The following is a 20614-nucleotide window of genomic DNA, read 5'->3' as shown; positions in this document are numbered from 1 at the left end:
ACTGCAATTGAAGCCCAGAGTAAAGAGTTACTGAAGTTTTTGTAGCATTACGGACAGACGACGGACGGACACCGCAGGCGATCCCTTAGTCTCCCCTCACCCCCGGTGGGCTCGACAAAAACAGAATTGAAAACTATACTTGTGTTATGGGAGATACATTTTATGCAATCTATTCAATAGCTCACCAGCAGGCACTGTGTGTTTGATCTTGTGATACCAATCCAGCAGTCTTTCATGAGTTGGGAAGGAGAGTAGGATGACTGAGTCCATCAGAATAATAGTAAGAACGTAGACATTCTTTGGATAGCGCAAGCCATACTCCAGTCCACAATAGTTGTGTGGGGACACACACACATGTTCTCGACTTAGCTCCTTGTTCATCAAAAGTGCATTCTGATCCTTGTAGAAGCGGAGAATGACCTCCTCTGAAAGAAACAAAACACACTAAATGTAGCATTTCTTTCCTTTTTCTGATGCCAATAGTATTCATGACTGCAGCCTACAAATCTACAATTTAAGCATTTGATATGTTCATCTTTGTTGTTCATGTTGTTGGCTCATGAAAGAAATATTTTGCAGCTTATCTGGGTATATTGATTATGTGGTGAATAGAATCTGCTTCTGAATGGCTTTGAGACATTCAGAATAGGTCATCAAAGCTAGCAGATTCATTCTCAGGTTAAGAAACATTTGACAATACTGCTTATCATACCTGTTAGCCATACCATGCTAAAATAACCATTAAGCTTTCATAAGAAGAACAAAAAGAGATGAGATTTTGTAAACTGTAAAGTAGGATGTAAGGAATTATATAATTTATGTGCATTTTAGTGGATTATAACTCTGATCAAGCTATATGCAGCAGGCATATACCTGCTGTGGTCATCAGGGATGGGTACTATTTTATACGACTGCTATATTTAACTGATACATAGCAATGTACGAGAAGACTGAACTGTTCATATGCTTTGAGGTTTGAGACATGTATACAGTGATGTATACTTATATTTGACAATCTGATGTACAGTACACCACCATGTGCAGAAAGTTAGTGTTTTCTCACTTTTAAAGCAAGATCACTAGCTCTCTTTACTGAAAGAACTGTATTCACTCTTTTCAATCTACTGATGACACTAAGACACACTGTTTTGATCTGTGCATAGATACACTGCATATGAGCAAGACATGTAGGGTGTGCGCGCACACACACACACACACACACACACACGCACACATACACGTACACAATAGCACATTGCATATTATGAACCTTGACTTCCTGGTATTTCACTTTAAGTGAATGAGAGGATTAAACAGAGTGAATAGATGTGGCAAAGCCTTGAGTCAGACACTGTACGTTACATACATGAATTAGCTTTGACAGAAAATGGCACTGCAATCAGCCAGGACTTTATTTCCCCATGCACCTATATATCTTTTGTTGTTCTTGTTATAATTGTTTGTATATACCCATGGAACACAGCTTTAGCAGCCTAAATAATGATACCGAAACTTTTCAAAATTGTGACCTATTACTGCAATTTTACATTGAAGGAAACACTATAGAAGAAAAAAAAATCATGACATGGCTATTTTTACGTAGATAGCGAAGAACATGGAGAATCAGTATCTGTCTATTTGTCCTGTTTTTTGTTTAGTTTTGTTTTGTTTTTGTCTTTTTTTGTGTGTGTGTGTGTGTGCAGAAACATATGTGAATATAAAGAACATACAGCCATTGAAGCTGTAGCGATACGAATGCACACTACAAACATTCATTATCCATTCATATAAATTAGGCAGGCAGAGGTTTCAGCAAAGTACAAGCAATGCTCCACCAAAAAAATATCTGATAAATCGCACTACCCATCACTGTCTACTAGCACTGAAGTGCAATGGTATCTCTGTTGAATCTTGATAATGGAAACAAATTATTTCTTTGTGCCAATAATGCACTATCTTTGTCCATGAACTTGTACGCACCTAATCCAAACTCTCAAAGCATCAAACACCTCTTCCATAACCTTGAGGTATTTCATAATAATAACAGCATTTTTGCACTGCCATGCAGCAAATAATGTCATCATTTATCGCATATGTGAACGAACAAATTGTGGGAAAGAACTGACATTGACAATTCCGCCACATATTTTCCTTATTTAACGTTGCCGGCAGTAAACAATTCTACTCTCAGATATCAAAATTATGGTGAAGTTTACATCAACACCCCAGGCTCAGTCAACGGCATCCAAGCATGGTTGTTTACACCAGTCCTCCCTCGCAGACAAATGGCAGGCATCAATCCATAACACTTGAAAAAATAAACACATCTCTTAATTCTGAATGTGTTGAAGTTACACCTATCAATGGGGGAAAACAGGGGACAAAGTGGCGCATGCAGTTCTGATCAGTGAGATGGTACTTTTATTTAAACTGTTAAAGTGCTAAACTTATGTAAAACACACTGATATGCAATCATTGAATCTTTGGGACTGGGCACAAGAAGTGGAAGAAAGGTGAACAAATATTTTTAAAAAGTCCTCTGGGATAACAGTTATTTGTAAAGCTCTATAGATAGATAGTACTCACCATACTCTGTAAATTTTGTATGGTAACCAAATCCCCCCCCCCCCCCCAAAAAAAAAAGAAATAATAATGAATAAATAAAATAAATAAATAAAAGTTTGTTATTTGAAACAGACAGGAATATCAAGTGACCATATGGAGCTATTTAAATCTATCTTACATATTGCAAACAATGTACCTTTTGTTAGATAGCCCAGTTCCAATAACATTTTGCAAACAGGCAGTTCCTCACCTTGAGGTATTTTAGAGGATGGAATAAATACTCCTTGATTGGAAGCTCAGGGTCACTGGCCCAAGAAAAGATATAATAGTATCATCCCTTTTCCTTGAAAGAATTATGTAAATGATATTTTTTTAAATTGTTCAAATGACAGACAGGACTCACATCCTTCTGAAAAATATACAAACATAAACATTACATTACATTACCATTCCTGTATAAATACCATCAAACATGCACAGATCTTAGGCATTTCTGCAAATTAAATATTCAGCTTAAGTTTCTATTTTTCATTTAATGCTATTTTAGGCTTTCTAGGTCAATCCAAACCACCCTTAGAGAGTTGTACTATACCTCACATATTTTCCTTCACTGTCAATAGATAAAATAAAAGTAGTACCACTTGGCTGTACTCACTTGCATACCGCTAAGTACACCGTCTGCTACTTCATGGATATTTATTTTTAACATGCAATTTTTCAAAGCTACTATTCAAAGTAATAGTCTTAGATGGTAAATTTGTTTGATAGTTTTCTCTTGACCTGTCTTAATTATGTTCAAAGTAATGAGCTTATTTACAAAGATAATAAGACTTCTGATAGCCATTTTCTTAAGATGGGGACTGATGAAATAAGAAACACCCCAAAGGGATCTACAAGTTGTAAACAAGGCATCAAAAGAAAAAGATTAGAAAAAAAGCATGAAAGAATGCTAGTAGTCTCTGATAAAAAATTGATAAAACATAGCATCAACACAATTCTTACAGTGGTATTCAGGCGATGCACAACAGACAAAGATGATCTTTTTTACTCTATTTATTCATTCTCATTTTTTGTTGGTGTTGTGACATCATTTTCAATTTTGAACGGGAACAAACTTTTGGCAACAAGCAATGGATTCACTCCTTCCATAAACAAGCCAGACATTCCTGAGTGTTTATTCTGTTGACATTGAGCCAATAACTGTTTTGAAATTGTTGTCAATTACATATATATGCTATGCTTGTGTGCCAAATGTACTAAATGTTATCAAAAGAAATATTATGCATACCTCGCGACCATCAAAGTAGAAAATTTGGCTGGAAGAATATCAGGCAGAATTGAAAAAAAGAAAGAAAAGAAGTTGTTGTCTTTAAAATGCGATAAACATAAGGCTGCAAAGCTGAGAGATTTAGCTCTGGAGTAAACAACATGAATGGACCAGCTGCCTCCGGCTGGTGTCAGCCTTCCAAGACAAAAAAAAAAACTGTACTTGCCAACAAAGAACAATTTTAGCAATGACCAACAAGGCATGGGATAACTGTTACAGAAGAGTGCTTGGGGTTTGGCAGCTCTGTGTTACATCAATATGTTCCTATAGACCAATTCAGTTTGAGTACTGTTTTTTTTTAATGGTAATTATTAACTGGGGCTTCAAGTATGCACCTTACAAAAGATAATTTATGCACTGACATACCAACAAACATGGCTCATTGCATTATAGATTGAACTCAGATTCATCTAAAATTCACAAGCCCTATATGTTGCTAGAATTTGAATAAAATTACTGGGTTACTGGAATATAAATCAAAGTCAAATACATTACATGCATACAATTCCAGTGAGTTGAATATGGTGAAATCGTCTGGGTTATTTCAGATGATTTCTGGAAAAAAAAATGGTGACTGTCCATAATTTGGTGGTTAGAAGACAAAAATGCATCCACATCTTACAAAGATTTTTCGGCATATTACTTTAAAGGCCTATAGGTTCTTTTTCAGTCTCATTGCAGGAGACCATTGGAATGTTAGAAATAACAATGCGTTTGGCACCCTTGTGGCAGAAGTATAAAAGCATGCTTGCTTCCCAGTCTATTGTACCAACCAGAAATATGAAAGTAAACACGATTCTAAGAATGTGTCTTATTCTATCATCAAGGGAAGAAGATGTCTTTGCACATTCTTCTGGTGAGATGAATATGGTCATAAACATCACATTAAAAAAAAAAAATGTTTCTGCATCAAGCTTAAAGGCAATTTCCTTATTAAGAAATCCACAAAATACAGACTTGTGTAATATAAAACAGCACTGTGCATACCTTCATGATTAGATAGCATTTGCAAAGGCATGCATAAGTGTAAAACTTATAATGCAGTCATAGCTGCCCACTATATCGAAATCGCAGACACCTGCATCATGCATGCATTTCAACAAGGTAATGTTCATGCGTAATTTCTCCAAAACAAGAATTCTTTTCAAATTCATGAAATTCTTCCGTCGAGATGTTTTCATTGCAACTGATTGACAAATTGCCCTACATCGACGTAAATAAGCACTGAATTGATCAGTGTTTTAGTAGTAGCTGTGATAAAAAATCGCCGGCATCCTGCTCGAGTATGTACGCCCACAATTTTTTTATCACGGCTACTACTAAAACACTGATCAATTCAGTGCTTACATGTATTTATGTTGATGTAGGGCAATTTGTCAATCAGTTGCAAGAATTCTTTTATATTCTGTTGTCAGGATTTGAAGATCTTTTTAATCAAACTTTTCCTGGTACCTCTTGCAAATTAGGAAGACTTTGTAGCTCTGATAATGCAGTCAAACTTCATACCAAATACCAGCTGAAATACAGGAAATAGGTCACACAAAATCTTGTTTTTATACTAGATATTTCAAGGGAAAATATTAAAGAATAAGAAGGCAACTGATATAAAACAGTTGGTATACCCTTCAGCTGACAATTTTAAAAATGTAGCAATATGACTCCTGAAAGTAAAATTTGTCTCTTGGCACACTGATGTTACAACATTCATCTACAATGTGTAGCATGCATTAATGACACCTGGTTCCAAACATTTTCTGTAGAACATACATTTAAGCAATGGAAAAAAAAATCTTGTGCACATCCAAAAATTGATATATACAATTGGTTGTTCAATTGTATTTCACTGCCTTATGTGGTTTTTACACAGTACATACTGTAAATATGTTCATTTGTTTTTCATTAGATGAAATGCTTGGAAAGCTGTGCGTCGAGACAACCTGCCATGAGGAAAAATGTTTTAATGGTTCAAATTTAACTCAACACATGCCAGCAGATCACATGACTAGATAGCTATTCTTTACCAAGGAGCTTCAGGATGTCATCTCCGACCCCCTATAGAGTCACCCACCATGCTGGCAAACAATCAATTCAGTCACAAGGAATGTGTGATGGGCCTGAATGCATGCATACATGTAGAACTGATACAGACATCAACTTTGTTTCCTCCTCGGGTTGAATGTTGTCTTTGTCTGCAACAGGGAACAATTTCTTTACCTAAACATGGAAGTGGCATGTGCAGTACAACATGTACATCTGATGCCAATGGAAAAACAACTGAGACATTCACTTTGTGAGAAAATCATGAATTAAAGATGAATGTGTACTAATACACAACTGCATTTCTCCTGAAATGACTTGTATAGTCTGTAATAAATCCAGATATTAGAAAACGATGAAATGATTGAGTAATATAATCATGCCCGCTACTCTCTTATACACTGTACCTGCTCTACATTTTTTTCAAAAGAGGAGATTAAACTTTAACATAGCAAGATATAGTCACAATATGAAAAAAAAAATCTTTGTCCTAAACTTAAAACGGTAAAAAAAAAAACTTAAGTCTGGTCATTATCAAGGACTGATGGGTGTCTTTCTTTCTTTCTTTCGGCATGGTAAGTTTGGTTTTTCTCCAATGCTGACAAAAACAACACTTCCTGCAAACATGGGATTTGAACACACCTCCTTCATAGACCTTCTCATTTTATTCATAAATCAATACATTAAATGATGTGAAATCAGTTCTGGGAGGTGTATCCAGCACATGAGATGACATCCTTGTATGCACCACTTTAGGTCAATATTACAAACTACAATGTACAAAATCACAACAACTAGAGTAACTACGGCAGTATGCGGCCGTGCAGCCGTTCGCGGCAGGTACAGCATACACGGTAATATACCGCTAAACACAGCACTGCACTGTTACATGCACACTACACATATACTAACACACTAGCAATCAACAAAAACCAACCGATAAAATAGGCACGATCTCTGATGAAAGTGAAATTTTTTCACCTAAATGACAACATATCGCATCCAAAATGAAATTTTCGGTACTTCTTAACATAACAGTTAAGAAACAATGGTCCAAGAAACTGGATTTTTTGTCGTTTTCTCGATGTTCATGGATTTTGAAAACATATCCTCACGTAAAATAGAACTTTCGCGAGCCGATGTGGGCCGCCATTTTTTTCGGAAAGTGGATGTAACCATCGAAAAAAAATGAGAAAAACACGAGAAAGACATCAACAGCACCGCCAGAATTGCGATCTTGTTTGTGGCCAATGCATGTGCGCCCGCTATTTTCACGTGCTTTCGCAATGGGAATTGGCGCTTACGCAATGTTCGCGAGACATGTGAAGGTGTTCAGCTAAAGATCGCGGAGCACGCGCGTATTGCATAGGGATTGTACATGTACATCGTGCCGCAAGCAGAAATACTACGTCGCATATCGCCCTTATCAGCGAAAATTGTGCCGGGTTTTGCCCTGGTAAATCATGAAAACTGCATTGGTCAATGGTAAATTTCTTTTATGAAAACAATTCCGTTAATGAATAATCTTGTCTATGATAAATGAAATGGTTGAAAATAATTTGCCTGATTTGTTTACAAGTTGGAAAAACCCTTAACAATGCTTAAACTGCCGCAAACGGGATATTTTACTCTACTGTATATGCCGAATATTTCGCGAGGTTTTTATTTTCGCGAATTTCGTGAGTCAGGTGCTATTTGCGAAATTAAAGACATGCGAAAATATTGACTCTGATCCCAATGTGAATTTGACATACATGTGTACATGTACATATACACTTCTCTGTTCAGTACAGGACTCCATGATCGCAAATTTAACCACTCGCAAAATTGTCTGGAATTTCCGATTCATGAAAATTTAGACTCGCGAAATATGGTGTATACAGTAAATTCTGCATTTGTTTGTGAGCAGCCACAGAAATGATCAAATCTGACCACTTCAAAACCACATGTAGGTGCAGACAAAGGTTCACATAAACCTTTGGTTTTAAGTCAGTTTTAATCTACTTTAAACATCTGATAAACTTACCTTAGGGATTCTACTTTTACTGGAATTACACTAAAGTTTGGAAGCAAAATATGTCAACTAGAATCTGTAAGATATAGTGAATATTCGATACAGTTTCCCCCACTGCATGTCTAACTGATTGGAAAACATTTTCCCAATGCAGAATTAAATACAGCAAAGACATGAACTTCACAGTCAAGTAATTAAGTATGGTACCAGAGAAATCAACTCTTGATTGTAAATGATAGCTCTTCATAATTGGTTAAACATCGGTGACACTATACATGATACTACTGAGTAAACATGGAAAACCTTAATCAAGATACTGTTAATAAAACAGTCACCTACATTGTATTTTAAACAAATTTAAGGATCGTTTCATAATAACAGGTAGACATTACATGTTGTAAGTTATAGCCAGCAAAGCCATACATGATGATACAAACAGAGAGAGAGAGAGAGAGAGAGTGAGAGAGAAAAGAAAATGCATACCAAAGCCCATTCATTGCTTGGTACCAACTTAAAACACTAACAGGATATCACTTCTCAAATTCAAAATCTGTTGAATAAAATGCAAAACAGAACACACACACACACACACACACAAAACAAATTACATGTACTACTTCCTTTCACCATGCTTCTCTAAATTCATAATTCAATATCTAACTCTAAAATGTATGCAGACACACCTAAAGTTATGCAAACTACAAATCGTGTTGTACTTTGCCCATGGTTAAGAGTGCTTTGTTTATATGTACTTCAAAATATTTAAAAAGAAAAAGATGGCGAGAAATATGTTGAAGCATATGTTACTGTTGGAATATACTGGTTCTGTTTGTCAAACTATGAATGAGTATCAAATCCCATTATCTGGCATTCAACAAATATTACTACGCATTCCAAAAAGAAGTGTGTTCATTCACCGTTCACTTACCTCCCCCCCCCCCCCCACTCCCTTCCTGCTCTTTTTATCTCTCTTTCTCTCACAAAGAATTTTTAAACACAACTGTTATGGATTTTCATAATGTATGTTGCAAGTCCTGAACAAGCAAACACACACATCCATTTTTTTTTTTAATTGCATTAATAAAAAGACTTTTCCACTTCAACTCTCACTGCCTTCACTTTAAAGGCTATGAAAGAGCCAGAGTTTGGCATGAATTACAATTTGTATTGCACAGCAAATAACCAGTAAAGTATTGATATTTTGGTTTTGTACTGTTAAGGTGTGGACATACAAATTTGTATTGGTGATGGGCTGCTAGACATAATGCAAGAAATCAATCTGACATGCATCAGCTTTGCATCAGCTATGCAGAAAGCCAAATTGTGAACTAGTTTTTAGCTTTGTTTGTAATATGGTAGTATGTTTCCTTGAACACTGACTTGACTTGAGAGTAATTGAACTAGATTGATTTCAAACCAGTGAAGCCAAGACAGTCACTGAGACCATGTTTGTCAGTATACTCCAATTTCAAAATATCTGGGATATCATGTCAAACAATGGCTGAGTGATTTCCAATGGCAAAGACACAAAAATAAGCAATTCAGGCAGGATCAACTGTAGGCATGACATTATGGGTTTGTGGTATTTCACAGCATTCTACACAAGGACATTTAAAGATTGCTACATTGTAGGACTTCTCTCCTCAATCTAAGAATATTACACTATTTCTGACTAATCAACATTTATAATGACACAGGTACTATGATTCTGATCTTGGAGTTTCACAAAATGTTCAGGTGAATAGGATAAAAAAAACAAGGTATTTTAATGATCATGAGAAATTTCATTTAGACCTGAACTTACAGCATGTGGGTTTCTCATACTGATGCTGATCTCCATTTACATACTGTAGAACATATACACTATCTTGGAATCCTGCTACAGCAATGAAGTCTTCAGTATTAAATCCAAATTTTTCCATGACATGACTTTAAACTATCTCTTTGTTGATTGGAAGGTCACATACATCTTAACTGCTTTAATTTGTGGATTAATATGTCAAAAAAGTAACTTCATTTGAATCAATGGATACATTTCACAACCACAGAACTTACTACCAAATTAAAATCAATCTTGTACAGGTTATAGGAAATAGCACATTAATTTCAAGAGATTCTAACAGAATTTATCAAACATGTACTAAACAACAAAAGTGTGAAGGGGGATCTTTGCTGATAGATACTCACAGGAAGGAAAGGGGAAACAATACATACAACAGAGTTCAGGATCTTGTGAATAGTTATGTGGTGGATTCAAATCTGGGAATAATTTCTTACATAAGTCAAAATAGCAGGCCAGCTAAATGAGGTATACTGTGAGATAAAGTCATTCATGAAGTCTTGTTGTATAACCTGCCCACTTGTCAGTCAAAGTCTCTAAATTTTGATTCACACTGAACATGTTGTGGGTTCACTGGCTGAAGAAAGCAGAAAAGGCACTACATGTATGACAATAGACTTTTCTTTGATTATCATCATCCTTTTGGTTCCTAGACAGAATCATTAAAAAAGGTTTCATGAAGTTTTCACCAATCAGATTTTCCTCTTTGCAAATTTTTGGCAACCCACCCACAGTCAATGGCAAGTATAAACACAGCACACAGTTGAAACAATGTTTCTAATAATATGAGTACTACAATCAGCCAATTTTTCTTCAGTGCACAGCAAAGCTATATTACTATGTATACTGAACACTAGGTGAGGACCAGTCTAACAAAATTTGACCTAAGCGTTAGTCTTTTGGGTAAAGCCTGCACTCGATCACTGTTAAATGAACTTCTTAAGAACTGGTTTCTGTACAACAAGATCTGGACTAAAGTTCACAAATTTGTGGAGCTATATTTTGTGAGAAGAGCGAATGTGAAAAACATGGCAACAAAACTTAGAGAAGAATGGGCCCATATCAATTAAAAAGGTTTTGGCAAGGTAAAAGAACTCCAAGAGCAAATATTCCAAAGATAAGTTTGATACCTCTCCGAAAGAAAAGAGTATGCCAATCCCCGGATCGTGTTTTTCAGAATCCAGCACGCTATTTAGAGGCCACAATAACTTGTTTTTGACTCAGTGCTACAAAAACAAGTAAATAAAGGGATTATTCCTGGGATTGTTTACAGTGTTTGAAGAGCAAAGAGTACAGCTGAAAAACATGTACAAAGTCTACCCATTGATCATGTTCACGTGGTGTATTGACAAGTCAGAGGATAATGATCTGAGGAGCAACTAAGGGCTTGGCTGCTTAAGCTGAAGCTGACTTCTTTCTTTCTAGTCACCAACTCAACTATTTAATGTCACATTTGAAAAGTATAGATGATTAACTTGCTTACTATATTTCATGAAATACATGACATTAAAACTTGTTTTAATATGTGATACTTCTTGCTTTTCAATCATTATTTCTTATGGATATCCACATTACCCATTTTGTTACAAACTAAACCTTATCATAAGATAGTAAAAGTTTCAAATCACTGTCAGGGATTAAATATTCACCAGTAGAGCAGATGGCTATAACCACAGGGTGTTTTTATGTAATCATAGGCTGGCCAAATTTTGGGAGATGTTCAGCATGATTCTAGCAAATACTGTATTAGCAAATCAGGTTATTACTAATGAAGAAGAGAAAACAGCATAAGTGATATTGATGGTAATGAAACTGAAATCAAGATCATAATCATCCCTGGTTTCTAGAGCATAAACTATTTTCAGTGAAATAAATGTTGTCTGTAAGATCTAATGGTAGACAAGACCTGAATGCATTTTAGAATTATCATTATTATAAAGTTCATTTACATGCAAGAAAAACACCCTGAAGATTTGGCCTTACTGATGAATGTAAAGTATGAACTTCATCTGTTTCAAAACTTCAAAGTCAGTTGTAATGTGCTTATTTGCAGTGAGCATAACCACGCACTGTAAACAGTTTAGCTTTGTTGGAATAGACACAGGCTTTGAATAAAGCAGGAAGGGCTTATCACTAGCAATATGGTAGTGACATTGATTCATTCTGCAACTTGTGCTGACTGTACACAAAAAATGTAATTATGTTGACCAAATATCCAGGGGTTGGACTCATTACCAGGTATCCTCTTTTGCAAAAGTTAAAGGGGCATTCGAGACAATTTTCATGATTTCATATCATGTACAATGTTAATGTAGTATATAAATCAACAGCTCCATAATTTGTGGATCGAATTTATTGTGGTTCTTGAGTAGAGAAACAATACTTTGAAATACCTTAAACAAATTACACTGAACAAGGATGATGACATAGAGGCTCACAATATTCCAGAAATGTAGCAGTGTACAATGTAATTCTATTACATTACCGCTAGCTTGCGAGTTCACCTGTGGATAATCTATGCATGCCTTCTTCTTTTGTGATGCTTCCTTGAGCCTCAACTCATGCATTCCCATGGTGACTCTGCCATGTCATCATCCTTGATCGGATCATTGCAATTTATTATAAATTTTGAAAATATTTGGTTATTTTTCATCCCAGTTATCAAAAATTCTGAAACTCTAATTTATATAGCTGTTCAAACGTGAAAATCTGAAGATCATTTGGAGGTCTCCTTTAAGCACAGAAGCATAATTTAATGATGAGAGCAATATCTTTAGCATAAGACACACATTTCATTCTCTTAGTATCAATGTACACGTAAAGCAAAATATCAGGTCACCACTATGTTTACATTTGGTCTGCCATGTTTTTTATATATAGCGCAACATCAGATTAAACATATTTACTAAGGGTACAACTATAAACACATACGAACTGTAACAAGAATGTCTCTTGCAGTGTTGTAAATTTCCTTTGTTTAAAGGAGGGGAAAGGTCAAGCATATGGTTACATCAGGCCATGAGTAAAAAAAAAAAGCAACCACCACCAAACCCACAGGCACTCTTTGGGAAGGATCATTTTTTTTTGATCAAGACTGTAGCCTGTATCATTAAAGCATGCCTAGAAAGCTAAATTGATACAATGTGCTACATTGTAGCTTCTTTTTCTCAAACAATTGCAACTGATTCAGCATCAAATTGTCATGGTTGCCAGTCATTGAAAAATCAGTCATTCATAATTCAAGCACTTTGGGAAGTGAACCTTTCCATATCGAATCATATTGCTCCCATGCTGTTGTGCCATGTTTGACATACATGCCGTAGAAGCAGAATTCTGATATGTTTAGTTTTCAACGTTGAGAAGGTGGGGGTGAAAAAATAAAGTGTTTTAAACACTTTGTCAGGCCACTATTTTAAACCATACTTGATAGCAACATGTAACCATAACCTGTTTTGTTGTTGTAGTTGTTGTTGTTGCTAGAACCCACTCAATAGCTATAGAAACCCATTCCTTTTAATCTACCAATCTATATCTTATTAGAAAACACTGAGACATTTTATTGTATATCTTGCTGCACAAGAGGTATAATACAGCATTTTCCAGCTTGTAGTCATAAATCCCTTGAGTGTCTGTGATCATGCCCCTTACATATGTACGTTGAAGCATTCCCCCTTCAGGCTCTGTGTAACCCTTCCTATAGTTTCTGCAAGAGCATTCGGGCATTTTGTACTCAAGTACAATACAGTGCAGGTTCCACAGTGTGCGATGCATTCAGAAAGAGAGCTTGAATGTGCTCATGACCTTTCTCTAAAAAAGTTTAACACTATTCACTTAGATTTGTAAAAGATTTAAAAAGTTTAACACTATTCACTTAGATTTGTATATTATAAAAGATGACAGGTGTTGCATGAGAAATACACAATGTCTAGTTTAGCTAAGTGATGGCGACATTACCTCTTTTCCTTGGTAGTGTGTATTTACTCACCCTTTGAAACTCTGGACACAAGTAATGCACAGTAGCAAGGAAGTTAGCAGGCAACAATTGTAATTAGAACCATTTAATTAGAATTATCTTCTTTTTTTTTTTGTTCTCAAAGTTTGGTTGAATATATATATATTTTTTAAGTAATGCAAAAGAAATTGGCCCCAATGTATAGCCCATCATCTTTTTGCATATTCACTTGTTACTTGTAGAAAACAATGTGCACTTCATCACCCATGCATGCTATGACAACTAAATCTTTCGTTTGAGAGTATCTATGGAGGAAAAAAACAAAACAACTCTGGTACTGAATACCTTTTAATGAACAGACATCTCTTAATTCAAGTGTTTACAGACAGTTGTATCAAAGACATGGCAAGAAAATAGAGATCTAGATAAAGGTGTAGTGGGTAAAAGCTAGTTTGCTTTTGTCACTCTTGACTCTCGTAAATACCTTAGGACAATTAGGAGAAACGTTGAGGGAGTTTGTTTGGGCACTTGAACAAAACCTAACTCGTTTATTGTGGGGTAATAGCAATCTTTGGGAAAGGCTCTCAGAAACCTCGGAATGCATTTTTCCCCTCAAAAACATGCCATCTTCATCTTGCCTCCTGTTCATTTGCCCAACTCCATCATGGATGACTCATACATGTAGTACTTGGATATGTTGCCTTGCTTATCATTTAAAAGATACAGAAATTAAGTTGCTCAGGGTTCTGAAAGCATATACTGTATGTAAATAGCTACACTGAAATGATTTCTGCAAAATCAAAACTTTATCCCCTTGCCAACCCAAACTGTTATACGAGTGAAAGTGGTTGAAAACATTACTTTTTCCTATCCTCTTCACAATGAGCCATCCTTGTTTTTCAAAGGTGAGGAAGTGTGGGAGTTCTGTGTGCCTAATATGTGTGACAAACAGGTGTAGGCACATTCATGTCAGAGTGTAAAGTAAGTATTTATGCCTGTTTGATGTGATTGGAATGTCATTGAACCATGGAAGACTGAAACAAAAACATGACGGTCACAACCATCACACATCAAGGTCTGTGAGAGCACATGCTTAGCTTGAAATAGACCAGTTTACTTTACATTATACAAATTTATGGATGATTCTTCCCTCCGGACGTAGTATCAAGCTATTCAATTAACTGGTGTCTAAAAACACTTTTCAATACTTGGAATCCGGTTTGTAATACAATACAAATATATCTTTTCTTTGTTACTATCCAAGCATTTTATTCAAGCCATTTAAGGGAACGTACAGTTTGGTTGTGTTTTAACTCGTTGAAGACGGACTGATTTTGAAACAACGCACATTTCCCATAGACATGTGCCCGAGTATACTCGGGACTCATCCTAAACGGCCGGGTTAAACAAAATTGTTCAATTGACAGTGAACTTCTAAAATATAGTAATACCATACCTCAGGATTAATCTTTTTTCTTTACTGCCAATTAAGAGGATAACTGGTATACATTCAAATTAAAGTGAGTACATGGAGGTTGTTTTTGTTTCTTATGAAATAGAGCTAGTGAGATAGGAACATGAGCCCAAGACTTTACAAAGATAATCAAAGTGCTGCAATATATCAGTCATATTACTTCTCTGTTAACACACACACACAAAAAAAAAACAGCAACAAACAAATAACAACTATAGGGAGTGCATTCCTCACTAAATTACAGTTTTCTTATTTCACTGCCTATAATATAGTTTAATATCATCAAGAAATTGTTACAGGATTGTATGGCTTGTGACTTCAGTCCAGTAATAAGCATCCATATAACATCACAAAACAGCAACAGCTATAGCTTAATTGGCTGGGAAAGAGGAAACAACACATTTATACATGAATCCAAGACTGCTGGGAGCCTTTAACCCTTTGAAGACCATTATTTCACAATACTATACTGACATGTAAAAGCTGTATTGTGCACTGTAGTTGCCTGTGGTAACAACAGGATTATTAAGTCTTGGATGACCATCAATCTCAACATGCCAACTGTGTAACATACAAATGAGCTGCCAGTGGAATGACTGATTTTACAGCAGATGCATCAGAGCTCCAACTGAGAGAGAAAACACTAGCACCTGAAACGATAATGCTTTCAAACTGTAAAGTCGGCCACGATTCCTGGTACAAACATATCCTCCTAAAGTGTGTTGACTCTTTGCTGTGTGTCAGGGCATTTCTTGGGCCGATCTACTTGCAAATCATGTGGGTAGTTGGGATTATGCCGTGGAGAACAGCAAAATTAAGCTGGATTTGAAGGCTTAGGTTTCCTGTGATTCTGTCCTCTGAGTGGCATGACACAGAAGATGGTTACAAGAAGTCAACCTTGTTTCTGCCAGAAGGAGAGATTTGTGAATATTTCAGAGCCTTTGATTTTATTTGACTGTCAAACACATTATGTGGGAAGCAGTTGATTCAACTGTTAGTATGTATGTATCATACATGCTTTATATACTGGCAGCAATGTCACCATTCTGAAGCATTTAACTATCTGTGTATAGATTTGTAAAGAAAATATTAGCAAAAATGACAGATGGTACAGTTTTAATAACTTTAAATGAAATAAACAAAGTTTTTATTGAAAAATACTGTAAACGTAAGATATTTTTTGGTAATTTTTCATGCTTGCTGGGTAGGATGAGTTTTGCATGTTTTTATTTTGCAGAATCAAGATATCAACTAATCAAGTATACTGAAAGCAAAAATATTTGCATGCTTTTATTTTTGTGCTAGTTTCTGGCTACGCAAAATGCATGTAAATTTCAACACAGTGAAAATTTCCACTTCAACAGTTGTCAGTTTCCCTGGGAATCCATTTGAAATGATACTTTTACATGTTAATGATCCCCCCCCCCCCCATTGTCTTCTCCTTTTTATTGGTAAAAATTATCTGGCATTCATTATAAACAAATTGCCATTATTAGGAGGTGAGGTCTCTTAGTTCCATGAAATGATGAATCCAGATTCCAATCAGCACACACACACACCCAAAATGTTTCATACCAAGCTAGCTCAGCTTTGTTTGCAATAATTACAAATGTCACATGGCCTGGTAATGCAATAATTGCAAGATATATTGCATTACTTAATTCAACTTTAAAACACAACTTTACAGCAGTCAACTTGCAAGTCCTAGTAGTCAAATGTTGTTTCAACTCAAGTTTCTGAGAAGATATCTTAAACCTACTGGAATCCCTTCTGTAACTTCCACTGACATCTAATAAAACTTATTGATGTTTGCTTGCACTCAAGAGAGTCAAGCTTCTATTCCCATAACTCTACCTTTAAAGTTACAACAAACCTACATTTACTGGAGAATGCAAGATACATTTATGTCCCACAAACAGCAGCTAGTTATACCAATTTGCTCTCTCATTAATGTGTTGTGATTTTGATTGGTTTGCACATCCTTGTACAGTGGAGGAGAGAGTGGCAGATACAACTTTATTATGTAATGATTAATGGGCCAGTTTCTTCAAAATTTCTGATGATCTTGAAAGTGAAAAAGGCCTAGAATTTTATGGGTATACTTTCATTGTGTGACATGATTGAAAAGTTCTTTAAGGAACACTGTAGGCAAAGGATTAGTTGCCTGTCTAGGATTTGCAACAATGTTTTGAAAGAGAAGAAGCAGTAAGGGTTCATTCAGTTGTTGAGGTGCTCATGCAGGACAAATCCGTTCAATTCACAGAACGGTGACGGCACACAAATAATGTACCATTTTAGGTGCCTTTAAACAGCAACATAAAAACCAGGGTTCCCTATGATCATTAAAGAGAGAGAGAGGGTTGTTTTTTTTAAGTAAAAACAAACAGGAAGTTACAGATCCCTTTTAGGCAAGCTAGCTGGAACAGTTCAGTAGTTAAAAGTGAAAGTTATATTCATATCTCTAGGAGACATGGCATCACACTTGGTGCTATACGTAGCTTGTGTCAAGCATCTCGAGTGTTAAAAAGATATCTTAGTGTAAATCAAACAACGATGTATTTGACACATTCAGAAAAAATGTCCAACATCAGAGTGGCTTTAATTCTACAATCATAAATTGTGTATGAATGCACACCTTGTACGTACAAGTAAGACTGTAACTTTGGTATAATGTGGACAGGAGATCTTCCGATACCTCCGTCATGACTTTTCAGCATTGTGTACAATCTGTAATGCTTCCTGATCATGGAATATGACTCAGACATGCATTGCACTATATAGGAACCAATGGATGGTTTTGGATTGCTGCAGTCGGTTTGGTCCGTGCACCAAAGTAGAAGAAATCACAGCTTCTCAGTACATGCACCTGTAGCTCAATACTAGGGCTTTCAAAACAGTGGGGAGAGAGGATGGAGATTCTGGGTGCGGACAATAGTCTGTGCCACGGCCGAGCGCCACTGACAAACAACCAACTCACTATGCTTGGAATGCACAAGTCTCGCTACAACAATAGAAGGCATGGAGGCAAACAAAAGCGCACTGGTAAACAGGGAAGTGGGGTCACACACTAGGCATCATTGTGACCACTTTTTATCCGTCTTTGGCTCCAATGATGTCGTTGTCGTTGTTGTAGGGCTGTACGCTTAAACTATGTTAAAAGATATTCACTTTCTTTTCAGGCATTAGTCAGCATCACCACATATCAGGACTTGAGCACTTTGAAGAATGTTCTTCACAATGTTGTGCATCACAAAGTATTTCTACTTGAGCTTTCAGACCTAAATAATGGATCTTGCCATGATGATGCCATCTTTAACTATAAAGCCTCTCCCATCTTCTTTCCTTTTTGTTTGACATTGCTGCTACACTTACCAACTTAATTAAATATTGTCAATGGCCTGGCAGAATATTTAAATCATGAACTTATAAACAAATCATCATTCCTTTTTTTTTAAGGTTTTTTATGTGAGAAAATAACATGGAGTTTCACAAAAGTCTGGAGGTAGAGACTACCTATACGTTAAGTTTGTAACAGGTAAATGCACCACTGCCTAAGAGGGAAAGAGGGAGAGAGAGAGAGGCGAAAAAAAAAGAGGCATCAATAGAAAACGAAAGAAAAACTTTGTGGCTTGGAGTTTAACCTACTCTGGGACAGAGTTGTGAGATAAAATGAATGGTGGAATAAGTCCATGCTGATCACATGTTTACACAGTATAGACGAAGCACAGTGCAAAGCTTGTGTGCAGTCTCAGCTAGGCATGTACACTGTATTGAATGACTGCTTGAATGCTCTGATGTACATGTTTTAGACTTGGTGACACCTTTAATCTTATGCTTCATTGTCACCCATTTGTCACCTTATTCATCACTAAACCTCACACATGCATTATCTTGATATTTGACTTAAATCTACAAGTAACTATCTCACATACTATTCAATTGACCATTCAAAGCATGCACATGTCACAAGCATCTGATTATAATCAGTTTATCAATCCATGCACTCCTTTTATTGCATTCAAGATTTCACTGATTACAGAAATCATTCTGAAGAAGAGTTCTCCAAGAGTGAAGAACTCATGATTAAAATATTACTATTTTGTAGGCAGCATCTTTATACACATAGAGGTATAGATAGGGACATCTACAAAGTGTACATTTGGTGAAAATTTAATTGATTATCCATTGTTGAGTTATTGGGAGATTGAAGTATTATTGTCCTTTATGATCCCATGAGCTTTGACCTAATGACCCCAAATTCAATTGTTTCTTTCTTACTTTATTATTAAAATATCCTGCACACTCTGAAAATCTTGATTATCCACACTAGAGTTATGGGAGATTAAGCTTATTCATTCTTTTTATAATCTTATTTTATGTTCTTTATGACCCTATGACCTTTGACCTCATGACCCCAAAGTCTGATAATTTTTTTCTTATATCATTATGATCTCATCCTGCAAGTTTGGTGAAAATTTGTTCATTTTTTCTCGTTTTCTTGTACACAAACCAAACAAACATATTGAACCGAAAACATAACCTCTGCCAAATGAAGGTACTAGTAATACATTTCATTCATAGATTGAAAGCAACAACTACCCACAAAGAACATAGCAAACTTGGGGGGGGGGGGGTGGCTTGGGGGACCTCCAGGGGTACGTTTCATAAAACTTGTTATCAGTGACAACTGCCACATTTCTATGACAAATTTGCTCTTAGCCAATCAGATGCAGGGATTTCAGTAGCTTGTCACATCTATGACAACTTGTCACTGATGACAAGTTTTATGAAACAGGCCCCTGGAGTGCACTTTATCTTGTCATTCGTATATTCTATGGCAATAATATCTGCCAAGTCTGTAGAAGATTTGACCATACATTTTCAAAGAGGAGATCAAATGTGAAAAATATGGATGGTCCCAATCCAAGGGGGCCACCCCTGGATTTGCCATAAACAAACTTGAAAATAATTTCATTAATGTACACTGTATTTAGATAGTGTATTTCTGGTTTTGAGCAGAAGATTTTGTTCTAATTTGGGAGTTCTGGACCCTCCTAGAGGCCCTAAAGTGGGCAATGGTACCCATTTGCACATCATCATAATGACAAAACCTGCCAAGCTGACTGAAAATTTGACCATGCATTTTCAAGAATAAGTTGACAATGTGAAAGTTGAGCCCAACTTGCCCCCCCCCCCCCCCCCCCCCCCCCCGAGTTTAGCACTATTGGATCAGGGAGGTGGTCCCACCTCCCTGAGTGGATCCACCATCAACACCGTACAGTCACTAATGTACTTAATCATAGCATGACCCAAACTCTATCCCTTCTGGTTAAGAGAAGAAGTTTTTTCATGATTCTTTAATTTGGGGGTTATTTTGTCTTATTTGCTCTCCCCCAACCCTACCC

General features: G+C 36.2%; 1 protein-coding gene across 1 annotated transcript in view; it reads right to left on the bottom strand.

Moving 5' to 3' along the window:
* Positions 1-20614, bottom strand: part of LOC140229214 (uncharacterized) — a 35811-nt gene that overhangs the window by 8706 nt on the left and 6491 nt on the right. The window contains exon 3 of the mRNA XM_072309485.1: positions 186-425. Within this exon, the coding sequence (XP_072165586.1) occupies positions 186-425 (240 nt within the window). The remainder of the gene's footprint in view (positions 1-185; positions 426-20614) is intronic.

The sequence above is a fragment of the Diadema setosum genome, chromosome 5 (assembly GCF_964275005.1).
Source record: "Diadema setosum chromosome 5, eeDiaSeto1, whole genome shotgun sequence".
Lineage (NCBI taxonomy): Eukaryota > Metazoa > Echinodermata > Echinoidea > Diadematoida > Diadematidae > Diadema > Diadema setosum.
This window is presented reverse-complemented; position numbering and strand designations above follow the sequence as displayed.